This window comes from Mus pahari, chromosome 18 (assembly GCF_900095145.1).
Source record: "Mus pahari chromosome 18, PAHARI_EIJ_v1.1, whole genome shotgun sequence".
NCBI lineage: Eukaryota > Metazoa > Chordata > Mammalia > Rodentia > Muridae > Mus > Mus pahari.
In genome coordinates this window covers 40,604,795-40,618,962 of record NC_034607.1, presented here as the reverse complement: position 1 = coordinate 40,618,962, position 14,168 = coordinate 40,604,795, and the positions used below count along the sequence as shown (strand labels likewise).

The 14,168-nt window shown below is 41.8% G+C and overlaps 1 protein-coding gene across 1 annotated transcript in view; it reads right to left on the bottom strand.

The window, feature by feature from the left end:
* The window catches only part of Spast (spastin), a 53,401-nt gene that overhangs the window by 4,026 nt on the left and 35,207 nt on the right, over positions 1–14,168 (bottom strand). The window contains exons 12-15 of the mRNA XM_029531206.1: positions 11,696–11,740; positions 9,699–9,778; positions 5,656–5,726; positions 271–311 (exon numbers count right to left, since the gene is read on the bottom strand). Coding sequence (XP_029387066.1) covers positions 271–311; positions 5,656–5,726; positions 9,699–9,778; positions 11,696–11,740 — 237 coding nt within the window. The remainder of the gene's footprint in view (positions 1–270; positions 312–5,655; positions 5,727–9,698; positions 9,779–11,695; positions 11,741–14,168) is intronic.

Below are 14,168 nucleotides of genomic sequence, written 5' to 3'. Positions count from 1 at the left end.
GATCTCATTACAGATGGTTGTGAGCCACCATGTGGTTGCTGGGATTTGAACTCAGGTCCTTTGGAAGAGCAGTCAGTACTCTTAACCACTGAGCCATCTCTCCAGCCCCCCCATTTTTTAACTATTACCAAAAAAAAATCATTGTAACCGATTTTATATCTTGAAATGAAACAAAGTTAAAATCCTCTTGTTTCTAATTAATCAGACTAGAAAAAACTTATGAGTTTTTAGGATCCAAATGAAAACGAAGTAATCAAAAACAGCATATACCTCACTGGCAGACATATTCTTCACCTGCTCTGGTTTCAGTTCTGTAAAACATAAGTCAGATACTTAAAAAACCATTTTGAAGTTCAAGTTTCGTATTGGCAAATATTAAGTACAATGATCTAATGGTACCTGTGCAATACAAATCCTTAAAGCCAAAAGACAGCCACATAGAGAACACACAAAACTTACAAATGCTTACAGAAGAATACTACACTGGCCAGGCTCTGGAGGCACACACCTGTCATCCCAGCACTTCGGAAGCAGAGGCAGGCAGATCTCCTGAGTTGTGAGTTCAAGGCAGCCTGGTCTACAGAGTAGTTTCCATACAACAGGGCTACACAGAGAAACCCTGTCTTGAAAAACCAATAAAAATAAAAACAAAAGACTACTACTGCATCTCAGGAATAAATGTAGGCACCCCATCTCTTGCATCTGTCCCAAACAACAGTTTACAAACTTGAAATAGAACTCAAGAGTGGAACTTGTTGGTTATAAAAGATTATTTTAGTGAATTTGTTTGTGTGTCTGGGTGTTTTGTCTGCATGCATGTCCCTGACCCATGTGCACACCTGGTCCATGTGGAGGCCAGTGAGAGTTGGCTTTGAGCTGCCATGAAGGCGATAGGAATCAACCCCGGGTCCTCTTCACTAACAGCAGGTCTTCTTCACTACAGCCACCTCTCCAGCTGCCACATTTCTGCTTTTATAATCAAAAAGTTTTGTTTTCTTCCTAACTACAATTTCCTAATTACTAAAGCTCTCTAAGATGCGAATGGGGCTGAGGCTGTAGCTCAGCAGCAGTTAATCCCAGGATGTGCAAAGCACTCAGTTCCTAGCACTGCCACAAAAACAGACCAACGATCCTCGCTTTTCCTGAGTTTCCTGTTCCTGAGTCACTTTTAAGAACTGATACCTTGCTGGTGGTGCATGTCTTTAATCCCAGCACTCAGGAGGCAGAGGCACAGAGATCTTGGTGGTTTTGAGGCCAGCCTGGTTTGCAGAGCACGTTCCAGGAACACAGAGCTACACAGAGAAACCTTTTTTTTTTTTTTTTTTTTTTTTTCCAGAGACAGGGTTTCTCTGTATAGCCCTGGTTGTCCTGGAACTCATTCTGTAGACCAGGCTGGCCTCGAATTCAGAAATTCGCCTGCCTCTGCCTCCCGAGTGCTGGAATTAAAGCTGTGCACTACCATGCCCGGACGAGAAACCTTGTCTTAAACAAAGAATAGATACTTCAGAGAAGATGATTTACACACTTCTCTTCTGTCCTCTTCTTTAAAAAAACAAAACAAAAAACAAAACACTTACCCACACAGAGCAAGTGCCCTTCCTTAATCGTATCGATCCAGCTCCTCATTCCTATTCTTCCATTATTATTATTATTATAGTTGTTGTTGTTGTTACTTCATGTGTTGTGGGTGTTTGTCTGCATGTCTATCTGTGCACCATGTGCATGCCTGTTGCCTGCAGAGGCCAGAAGGAGTCAGATCCTATGCCCCAGGAGATGCAGATGTTTGAGAGTCACCATATTGAAATTGAACCTGAGTCTTACTGAAGACAAATGCTCTTAACCACTGAGCAATCCCTCTAGCCTCTGCTCCCCATTTCTATTTTCGACTACACACAAGTCTCATGAGTTTTGCAGGCAACGAATGGAACTAGAAGATATCATCCTGAGTGAGGCATCTCAGACCCAAAAGGATATGCATGGTATGTACTCACTAATAAGTGGATATTAGCCAAAAAAGTGCAGACTACCCAGGATACAAACCACACAACTCTATAGCCACAGGGCCCTTGGGAGGAGAAGAAAGCAGAGGGCAGAGGGAGGGAGGACTATGGGTGAGAGAGGGGAGAGGGGCAGGGGAAAACATGATCAGGTATTGGGGGGTTGGGGGGGGACAACCAGGAGCGAAGTCCCAAGGGCCAGCATAGTGAATGGAAATATACAACCTCAGGAGGTGGGAGATGGGGACCCTCTAGAATGTACCAGAGACCTGGGAAGTAAGAGAACCTCAAGACTCAAAGGGAATCCCCCAACAGTGGGGAGAGGGAACTTTCAGAGTCCACCTCCAATAGAAAGATGGGACATCATGTGGAGGGATGGAGTTGCCAGCCCACAGTCAAAAACTCTGACCCAGAATTGTTCCTGTTTAAAAGAACTGCATGCTGCCGGGCGTGGTGGCACACACCTTTAATCCCAGCACTTGGGAGGCAGAGGCAGGCGAATTTTTGAGTTCGAGGCCAGCCTGGTCTACAGAATGAGTTCCAGGACAGCCAAGGCTACACAGAGAAACCCTGTCTCGAAAAAACAAAAAAAAAAAAAACAACAAAAAAACAAAAACTGCACAGCCTGGCCCTTTGGATGCCTGCTTCTAGGAGGCCTTCAGTCTTACTCCTGAGAGAATGAAAGAACGTGCAAAGGCAGTCACTCAGTTTGTTTTCTTGGGGGGTGGGGTGGGATTCTCACCTTGAGGAGTTTAAGGTATTTCCGTCTTTGAGGACCCCCCATCCCAATGGGCTTATCTCTGGAAAGTTGAGAGGTATCTCTTACACAAATGTGGGGCTCTTGCCAGGGACTGGGAATCAGTGTTGGAAAAAGACCTGGGCCTGGGAACATATCTAGCCTTCTATCATATTTGTCTACATATACTATGTTTTGTTGTTTTTTAAGACAGAGTTTCTCTGTGTATACCTGGCTGTCCTAGGATACATCTGTAGACTAGGCTGGCCTCAAATTTGTAGATCCACCTGTTTCTGCTTCCTGAGTGCTGATATTAAAGGTGTGCACTACATATGCACGTACACACACACACACACACACACACACACACACACACACACACACACGTCTTAACCTCAACCTCAGTGTTCTTATACTTAAGAACTTTCCTTGCTCCCTCAGATTCCACACAGCCAGCTTCAGTGTTTCTGCTTTTCCCATTTGTTCTTAACATGTTGTTTTTGTTATGTATATGTAAGCCATCATACACATGTGTAAGTGCCAACTGTGCACTCAGGGCTTCTGCATAGGATGTCTGGTGTCATCTTTTATCGCTCTTTGCCTTTTTAAAGACAGGGCCTTGAGGGCTGGAGAGGTAACTGCACTTTCGACACAATCATGAAGCCTGGAGTTCAGATCCTAGCACGTTGTACATGCCCTCTGCTCCAAGGAAGCTGGGCACAAGAGAGCTGCAAACTTCTAGCCTCACCACAAAAACCTAGTTCAGAGAGACATGCTACCTCAAATTAATTGGCAGGGATGATAGACCAGGGTGTCTCACTACCTCTTCTGGCCTCCTTGCTTGTACAAAGCGCACGTGCGTGCGTGTACACACACACACACACACACACACACACACACACACAAATACACAAATAAATCTAAAAAAACAACAGCAACACAAAACAAGGTACCTCATTGACCCAGAACTCACTATGTAGCTAAGCTAGCTGGCTAGCTAACCTCTGGGAAATGTCCCCCGCCCTGGGGACCACGACTACTAGCTAGCATGTGGAGTCCTGTCTATTGTTATCTGTGCATGTTACAGGAGGATTTGATTTTTGCCAGCAAGGGCTCTAACCTGAGTCATGTCCTAGCCCTTAGGCTTCTTTTGTTGCTGCTGTTGACTGTTTGCAGTACTGGGGACTGAACCAGAGCCCTGCAGAGGCCAGCAAAGCATACGGGAGCCCTAAAACTGCAGTGTCAGATGGTTGAGCTGAAATGTGGGTTTGGGAATTAATCTCTAGTCCTCTCAAGAGGAAGGAGCCATCTCTCCAGCCCCCCTCATCCCTTTTTAAAGACATACTCTCACTATGTAGCCCTCCCTGGTCTCTATGTAGACCTGAACTCATAGAGATCTGCCCCTGCCTCCATAGTACAGAGATTAAAGGCACATGCCACCACACCTATTTGTAGATCTTTTAAACAATCACCTTATAATTCTAGTTAAAGAAACACGTATTATTATCTTACTTGATATCCCATATATCCATAATAAGAGTAATATATACATATAAATATTATATATTCTATGTGTCTCAAACTTGTCAAAATTAGTAAAACAGCTGGGCATGGTGGCACATGTCTTCAATCCTAGCACTTGGGAAGCAGGTAGATCTCTCAAGTTTGAGGCCAGTCTGCACCACATTGTGAGTTCATGAGTAGCCAAGGCTATACAGAAAGACTGTTTCAGAAAACAAAACCAAAAACTACTGTTTCATACAATATGCACTGTTTGTGGATGGGAATTTTGTGATTGCTGCTGCATTTAGTAAGTCCAATTCAGACAGGGAAAACTCAACCATTTGGGTAGCCTTTCCATTTAAAGTCTGGTTCAAATCTATTTGCTTTGATTTAGTGTTTGTTTGTAGACCCATGAGATGCACTTATATACCAGGTAGTAAGACTATCTGCGCTCACTACCGCTGTTCTCAAGACCTGTGAGAGGTCTACAGCAATTCTTCAATCCAGAGAATTACTGTGTAAACCCGAAACAGAGATCAGTATAGGTCAGGGTCTGGGTGAGTGCTGAGCTATTCTTACATGTTCTGCAGACTGCTTTACATTTTAATGACTTATTGCAATTATAATTAGTCACTTTGTGTGTGTGTGTGTGTGTGTGTGTGTGTGTATCGAGAGGGCGTTGTACAAGTCAAGTGCAGATGTTCCAGAGGCTAGAGGTCTTACACCCTAGAGCTGGAGTTACAGGGAGCTGTGAGTTGGCTGACACTGGGGTTGAGAACTGAACTCAGATTCTCTTAACAGCTGAGTCACCCAGCCAACCTTGTTTTATAGTTTTAAAGATTAATAAAGAAAAGATGAAAAAACATGCAACAGAGAACCTCTGTTTTCCAGAAAACGTAAACTATTTACTTTGATATCTTTCACAAGAAATATCTTCTGACCTTTGGTCTAGACACTGTTGTTCAGTGATACAACTTAACTTTTTTAAAATGATATTTTATGTGCATTGGTGTTTGGCCTGCATCTATGTCTGTGTTACAGACAGTTGCGAGCTGCCTTGCAGGTGCTGAGGACTGAACCCAGCCCCTCTAGAAGAGTACCTAGTGCTGCTCCGACTGCTGAGCCATCTCTCCAGCTCCAGCTTTACTTCTTTTATACTGATAATGACTCAGTGGTCAAGGATGTTCAATTCCTAGCACCCATATGACGGCTCACAATTTGGCTATAACTTAGTTCTAGGGCATCTGATTCCTTCTTTTGATCTCTGTGGGCACAGCATGTATATGGTGTAATATATATATGAAGGCAAAAGCCTCATACACGTAAAATAAGTAAGATGTAAAACTATGTATCTCTCAAGACACTAAACATAATGTGGTCCATTCAAAGTTCTAGTGTTTCAAATGCCTTCACACTCACCTCGGATAGGACCCAGGGCTGCATCCTTGGCCAAAGCGGTCAGATCACTTCCAGAGTATCCATCAGTCATTCTGCAGAGTGGAAGAAAGAGATAAAACATTATCTTCTCTGCAGATTAAAACTTCCCTTCAATCCTACACCTTACAAGACACAGGCAGAAGGATCACATGCCTGAGGGTAACCTGACTATATAGATAGTAAGAGAAATAAAAGTCCCAAGAGAAGGAGCACACAAAAATCTCTACACAACAAGCATACACTATTATTTATGTGTATGTACGCCTGGTTTTATGTATGCACACAACTGTGTGACTGTTACCCACAGAAGCCAGAAAGGGGCACTGGATCCCTCAGAGCTGGAGTTGGCTTACACGCAGTTGTGAGCCATCCTATGTGGGTGCTTCAGGGAAAGGAACCTAGGACTTGTGCAAGGACAGCCAGTGCTTCTAATGGCAGAGCTGTCTCTCCAGTGTCAAGGGTTAACTTTTTAAGGACACAGAAAGGCCTATTTACAACAAGGACACACTCTAATGCTGGCTGCTTTCATACTTAGTTTTCAGCATTAGAGAACCATTTCCTCATGCCAGTCTAACCTGGAGCCTATATGCATCCAAAGACAGCCACACAAGAGGCCCGACATACTTACAGGTGACTATGTCATAAGCAATGGCAAAAGAACAGACATCTCTACATTTGAATAAGGTATAATGTCTTAGGGTTTTACTACTATGAGCAAAAAACCATGACCAAGGTAACTCTTAATAAGGGTGACATTTAATTGAGGATGGCTTACAGGTTCAGTCCATTATCATCATGGCAGGAGCATGGCAGCATCCAGCCATATGTGGGCCTGAAGGAGCTCAGAGTTCTACCACTTGTTATGAAGGAAGCTAGCAGAAGACTGACTTCCAGGCAGCTAGGATGAGGGTCTTAAGCCCACACTCACAGTGACACACCTACTCCAACAAGGCTACACCTCCTACACTCCCTGGGCCCAGTATATAGAAACCATCTCATATACTCTGAGGCAAGTCACATTAAATTATGAACATATCACTTGAAAAGGTCAAATTTCTAAGCCATTAGTATCCACTCAACATCATAACCAGTTACTGTTTTTTGTTTTTTGTTTTTGTTTTTAAAAAGGAGGCTTGCTATATAGTCACCTGGTAGCCTCTATCTCCCAAGTGTTGGGAATACAGGAGTGTGCTACCATGTCTAGCCACAATTACTTTTCTGGTAAGTTATTTAGTCTCTTTACTGGCAAAGAGATCTGACTCCCTTAGTGAGGTAGAACCTGAAAAGGTGCATTTCTTTAAATATGGATAGAAAAAAATAAAAAGTATTTGGCATAGAAGATAGTTGTTCAAAGGAGGCCCACTGGGCTGGCGAGATGGCTCAGTGGTTAAGAGCACCAACTGCTCTTCCAAAGGTCCTGATCCCAGCAACCACATGGTGGCTCACAACCATCTGTAATGAGATCTGACTCCCTCTTCTGGTGTGTCTGAAGACAGCTACAGTGTACTCACATATAATAAATAAATAAATAAATATAAAAAACAAAAAACAAAACAAAGGAGGCCCACTGAGTAGGATCCTTAGCAGCCAGGGTAGCCAACAGATGCTCCTTTTTATGGGCATCTGAGAATGAGGAGGATGGGACTGGAGACATGGCTCAGAGGTTAAGAGCACTAACTTCTTTCCCAGAGGTCCTGAGTTCCATTCCCAGCAACCACATGGTGGCTCACAACCACCTGTTATGAGATCTGACACCCTCTTCTGGTGTATGAAGACAGCTACAGTGTACTTTATGTACTCACATAAAGTAAGTAAATAAATCTTAAAAAAAAAAAAGAAATGATAAGGATGATTAAGGATGATGATTATTATTTACACTTTTCAAGACTGTTTCTCTATGTAGCTTTAGCTATCCTGGAATCAACTCTGTAGACCAGGCTAGCCTCAAACTCAAGAGATCCACCAACCTCTGCCTCCCGAGTGCTGGGACTAAAGGTGTAGATCGTCACTACCAGGTGAAAACTAGGTACTCTTTTTTTTTTTTAAAAATATTTTATTTATTTATTTATTATATGTAAGTACTCAGTTGCTCCAGAAAAGGGCGTCAGATCTTGTTACAGATGGTTGTGAGCCACCATGTGGTTGCTGGGATTTGAACACAGGACCTTCGGAAGAGCAGTCAGGTGCTCTTACCCACTGAGCCATCTCACCAGCCCCCTAGGTACTCTTTTTAAAAAATTATTTAATGATATGGGTGTTTAGCTTGCATGCATGTATGTATGTATGTATGTATGTATGTATGTGTGTGTGTGTGTATGTATGTATGTATGTATGTATGTATGTATGTATGTATGTACCACATGCACAGAGGTACCATAGGAGGCAGAAGAGAACAGCATATTCCATAGGACTGGACTGTAGATGGTTGTGGCTACCATCTGGGTACTGAATCAAACCCCGGTTCTCTGGAACAGCAGAGATCCCCTTTAAAATCTGAGGAGGAGCTTCCTTAAGAGGGAATGACAGGCCTGCCTCAGAGGAACAGTCATGCAGAGAGCCTGCATGAGGAGTCTCCTCAGACATCTCTAGGACAAAGGCCATATCTCACTTTTTAATAAGTTTTGAGGGGGGGTCATGGGAAGTTTAACATCACGTGATGTAGTTCAACAAATCATATATGACGAAGGGCATGGAAGAGTGAGCTATCATGAAGCTATGTGTCAGGTCACAGCACAGCCAGCATCTAACTCTTTCTCTCAGGGAAAGCTGCAGGGAGGTGTGGCTGGTACTTTTAAGCTGGGAAATTCTAAGAGTGATCACTATCCTAAAGGCTATGCTCTAACACCACCGACTAATCCTCACCTTGCTTTGTCATAAAAACATTTTTAATTTACCTTTGTTTGAGTGTCTCGCCTGCATGAGTGTGTGTGCACCAGCTGCATGCCTACTGTCCACAGAGGAAGAAAGAGCACTGCATGGCCTGGACCTGCAGCGTAGCTTCTGACAGCTGAACCACCACTGCTGAGCATTTCCCTAGCCCCACGTAAAAAGGTTTTGATGGAGTCAGACTAGAAACCAATTTCTGGCCTTCACTGTGAGCAGGACACTGCAGTAAGAGTTGTTATTCCTGTCACAGTTCTTTTTGGTTTTGAGACAGGGTCTCTATATGCAATACAAGTTGGCTTTGAAATCATGATTTTCCTGCCTCTACTTCCTGAGTGCTTAGAAAAAGAGGTGTGCACCATCACATTCAGCTTCAACACTGTGTTTAAAACAACAAGTTAAAAGTGATTCCACTTAATACAAAAGAGCAAGTATATATGAATATATCTGTGTTGGTCTCAACTAATGAGGGGATTTTACTTTTCAAATTATTTTAATATCATGTATAAACTTTATTTATAGAAAGACTATAATATTGTCATTAGCTATTTAGTACAGGACTAGTAGACAGAAATTCTATTATTTAGGAAGAAAATAAAGGAAGGAAAAGATAAGGAAAAGAAATTTTCTGGTAAACGAACTGAACACTTAAAATAAGTTTGTTTTCACATTTGTTTTGTTTTGTTTTTTTTTTTTTTTTTTTTTTTTTAAAGATTTATTTATTTATTATATGTAAGTACACTGTAGCTGTCTTCAGACACTCCAGAAGAGGGCGTCAGATCTAAAGGATGGTTTGAGCCACCATGTGGTTGCTGGGATTTGAACTCTGCACCTTTGGAAGAGCAGTCGGGTGCTCTTACCTGCTGAGCCATCTCACCAGCCCCTTGTTTTGTTTTTTAAGACAGATTTCTCCATGTAGCCCTGGCTGTCCTAGAACTAGAGGTGTAGACCAGGCTGGCCTTGAACTCACAGAGATCTCCTACCTCTGCCTCCCAACTGGGATTAAAGATGTGTGTCGCCACCAGCATGGTCTAGTTATACAACTTTTCCTATCAGCTTATTTTAAACAGCACAGAAAAGAAAAACCATTACAAATGAAACAGTTGCTGTAAGAGTCCGACTCAGATGACTCAACTACTCACCTAGCAAGCTGTGCGAGCTCTTTCTGGGTCAGTGGACTTCCTTGTTTACATAACAGGTTTTTAAGCAGAAGTAGTCTTGTCTGGAAATAAATATCAAAGAATTATAAATAAAGCCCAATTTGATCTGTGTTATTTACTAAACTAAGAATTAGCCTAATGTAATATTCTAGAATCAGTTCTTGATTGCTACGTTGGGTCTCACTTGTACCTGTTAAATATAATGAAATATAATGCTCCGTTGGAGCAGCTGGTATTACTAGCAAGGATACTAAAGACCTGAACTAGAAAACTATACATTTTTAAAAAGATTTACTTGTTTTTACTTTGTATGTACGAGTATTTCTCTGAATGTATATATGTGTACTGTATGTGTGTCTTGTGCACACAGAAGCCAAAGAAGGGTGTCTGATCCTGTGAATCTGGAACTGCAGTAGGCTGTGAGCTGTCTTGTGGGTTCTGGGAACCGAGCCCATTCAGCAAGAGCAGGAAATGATCTTTCCAGTGCCAAGAAACACAATGTTTTTAAAAAAGTTTATTGACATATGATTTTATATAGCAAAGATTTTATCCATTATAGTTATATAATCTAAGTAACTTTTAATTATATAGAATTGTGAAACCACTGCCATAATAAAGCTTTAGAGCATTTGTCTCCCCTGCAAGTTTACCCAGGCAATTTCTAATTAATTCCCACTCCTACCTCCTTTCCTCTCTAACCACCGATCTGACTGTGTTTCTAGATATCTGTCATTTTTAAACATTTAATTTAAAAGGGATAAAATCGGGGCTAGAGAGATGCTCAGTGGTTAAGAAGACTGGCTGCTCTTCCAGAGGTCCCAGGCTGTATTCCTAGCACCCACATGGCAGTTCACAATTATCTGCAACTCCAGTTGCAGGAGATCTGACATCCTCTTCTGACCTGTCTGGTGCCCAAGGACACACATGGTGTATAAACACAATAGGCAAAATACCTATACACAGACATTTTAAAGAAAAATGAATAAATAGAATAAAATAATAAAATAAATAAAATCATACACAACTAGTGTCATACAGTTCCTTGCACTTACTATACTGGTTTTGAGATTTGCTCATATTACTGAATGTATTATGTGTGCCGGTGCATTTTCTTATTTTTCAGTCCTGTGGGTCAAACCCAGGACCCTACACATTCTGGGCAAGTGCTCGATTTCTGAGCTACAGCCCAAGCCCTGGATAAATAATAAATTTCTGAGCTAAATCATACTCATTAACTGGATATGCCATATTTGTTTATCCATTAAGCAGTTGATGAACTCCGTATTTTACACATTGCAGTTATCAAGACAGCTGCTCTAATATTCTTGAGCCTTCCTCCTATGGGGAAATTTCCATTTCTCTTGAGTTAATGCTTAGGAATTGCTGGATCTTATTTAAGTTTATGGTTATTGGTTGGGTTTTTTTTTTTTTTTTTCTTTTCAGTTTTCAAAATGGTTTCTCTGTGTAACCCACTGCCTTGGAACTCATCCTGTAGGCCACGCTGGCCTCAAACTCAGAGACCTTGTCTCTGCCTCGAAATGCTGGGATTAAAGGCATGTGCCATCACCACCCAGCATGGTTATGGTTTTAAGAAACTGGCAAGCTTTATGTTTCTTTTTTTAAGATTTATTTTCATCTTATTAGTATGGGTATTTTGCACCTGTGTGGTGTGTGTGTGTGTGTGTGTGTGTGTGTGTGTGTGTGTGTGTGTGTATACCATATATACACACTGCCTGTGGAGGTCAAAAGATGTTGAATCCCCTGGAACTGGAGTCACAGTCGTGAGTCACCAGTGAGTTCAGGGAATTAAATCCCATTCCTCTGGAAGAATAGCCAGGGAGTATTCTTAACTGTTGAGCCATCTCACCAACCCCAACAAACTGTTTTCAAAATGTCTAACCACAGAATTACAAAACACAATACTGTCTGGATGATACTTGTTTTTACTTTAGAAAAGTTGAAATATTAAATACACATACCTCCTCATTTGGTAATGACACATATACCCGTTTAATGAAACGCCTAAAAACAAATCAAATTAGAAATATAAATGATAGGTAACTTAGCTCAAATAACAACTGACAGGGAAAAAAGCTGTAAGTATAATAGACAAGGCAACTCAAAGTTCTCATTGGTTATTAAAATATTTGTCCTTTTTCTATGGGCTCATGTATGCTAGACAACCCCTTTTCTGCTGATTTAATCCCTTGGCAGGCCCTTCTTTCTTTAAGACTTATTCTCAAAAAGCTGGCCAGGTTGGCACTGACCTACTCTGAAGTAAAGGCAGGCCTTGAACTTGTGACCCTCTAGCCTCAGCCTTTCAAGAACCTTGGATCATAAGGCTGCGTCTCCAGGCTTGGTTGTTATTTTCTTCCAGCTCTCTAGTTAATGTTTAAAAATCTCTAATTAAATAGATGGTTAAATTAAGTCTATCATTTTATATGTGTATTTTAATAGCAATGATATTTTAAAATTAATACTATCTGATATAACAGGTAGAATAAGGAGCCTTGTGGGGTTTTTTTTGTTGTTTTTTTTTTTTTGAGACAGGGTTTCTCTGTACAGCCCTGGCTGTCCTGGAGCTCACTTTGTAGACCAGGCTAGCCTCAAACTCAGAAATCTGCCTGCTTCTGCCTCCTGAGTGCTGGGATTAAAGGGGAACCTTGTGTTTAACTGAATCAGAAAACAACTAAAAAAGAAAGATTACAGAAACAGAGCTAAAGAGATGGCTCAATGGTTAAGAGCACTGGCTGTTCTTCCAGAGGCCCCAAGTTCAATTCCCAGTACCCAAATGGAGGTCAACATTTCCTGTAATTCTAGTTCCAGAAGTTTCTAGGCCTCTGGCTTCTGGCTTCCTAGGAAACAGATAATACACACATACACATAATTTAAAAATAATAAAAGTAAACCTTAAAATATAGCTGAGTTACATTGTATGCAGTGCTTCCTTAGGTTTAAATAAAAGCAATTTAAATATAACCCTGATGTAGCCAAGGCCTGTCAGCTGTCCAGAGTTGCTCCAGCTGAGTGGCAGTTCACAGGGTGGACAGTGCTCACAGCCATCAAACACTTGGCTGACACTGCATGGTGATGCCAGGGCCAGAAAATTTAAAATTTAAAACTTGACACCAAGGTTGGTGACCTTAGATGACGTTAATTTGACCTTCAACATTATGTGGTAGAAAGAGTCAGCAGATTCTGGGAAGATAGCTTCAATTTCCATATGCAAATTCTCATGCATGTGCACTCCCCCAACCCAGGTAAATGTAATTTAAAATAAGAATGACAGAGAAACTGCACCCATGAAATTTCAATGTGACTGCATAAAACAAGACCTGAAAAATGACACCACCAACTAACATGCAATATGGATGGGAGACCTCTCACAAGGCCCATGCCTAGGTGAAGAGCTATAGGTAATTAATACCTGCTCAAAGAGGAAGAAAGAACCTTCTTTAGGGACAGTGCCCTATCTATTATGCAGTCCCATGTAGTCAGCCCTAGACACATACACACACGGGCAACACCAAGTGAACTCAGCAGGGGCTGTGTGTGCGTAAAAATAATTAAAGAATAAGAGGCCATGAAAATCAATATGGATTCAAGAGTTCTATTCTATCAAGACCCAATAATAGAAACAATGATGTAATGTTATATATGACTTGAGAAAAGGAATTCTAGGAACTTACTGAGTCAATGATTTTTTTTTTCCCAGCATGAAGGGTTAAGTTTGCTTAAACACACAAGAGCAGAAAGCAGTTCTCACAAATCCTGCTTTGATCAGCTTCCCATGAAGCACAATGAGATAGTAAAGTGTGCTGACAGGTGGTGGTGGTGGCAGAATAAGTCTTTAATCCCAGCGCTTGGGAGGCAGAGGCAGGAACTCTAAGTTTAAGGCCAGCCTGGTCTACAGAGTGAGTTCAGGACAGCCACGGCTACACAGAGAAACCTTGTCTTGAAGAAGAAGAAAAAAGTGCTGGAGAGATGGCTCAATGGTTACGAGCACTGGCTGTTCTTCCAGAGGAAGCACCCACACGGCAGCTCACAACTGTAACTCCAGCTCCAGGGGATCTGACGCCCTCACACAGACACACATGCAAGCAGAACACCAATATACATGAAATAAAAATAAATTAAATGGGGGCTGGAGAGATGGCTCAGCAGTTAAGAGCACTGGCTGCTCTTCCAGAGGTCTGATTTCAATTCCCAGCAACCACATGGTGGCTCACAACCATCTGTAATGGGATCCGATGCCCTCTTCTGTTGTGTCTGAAGAGAGCAATGGTGTACTCATATAAATAAAATACATAAATACATCTTTTTTTTTTTTTTTTTAAGAGCTGAGTATGGGAGCTGGGCGTGGTGGCACACGCCTTTAATCCCAGCACTCAGGAGGCAGAGGCAGGCGAATTTCTGAGTTCAAGGCCAGCCTGGTCTACAGAGTGAGTTCCA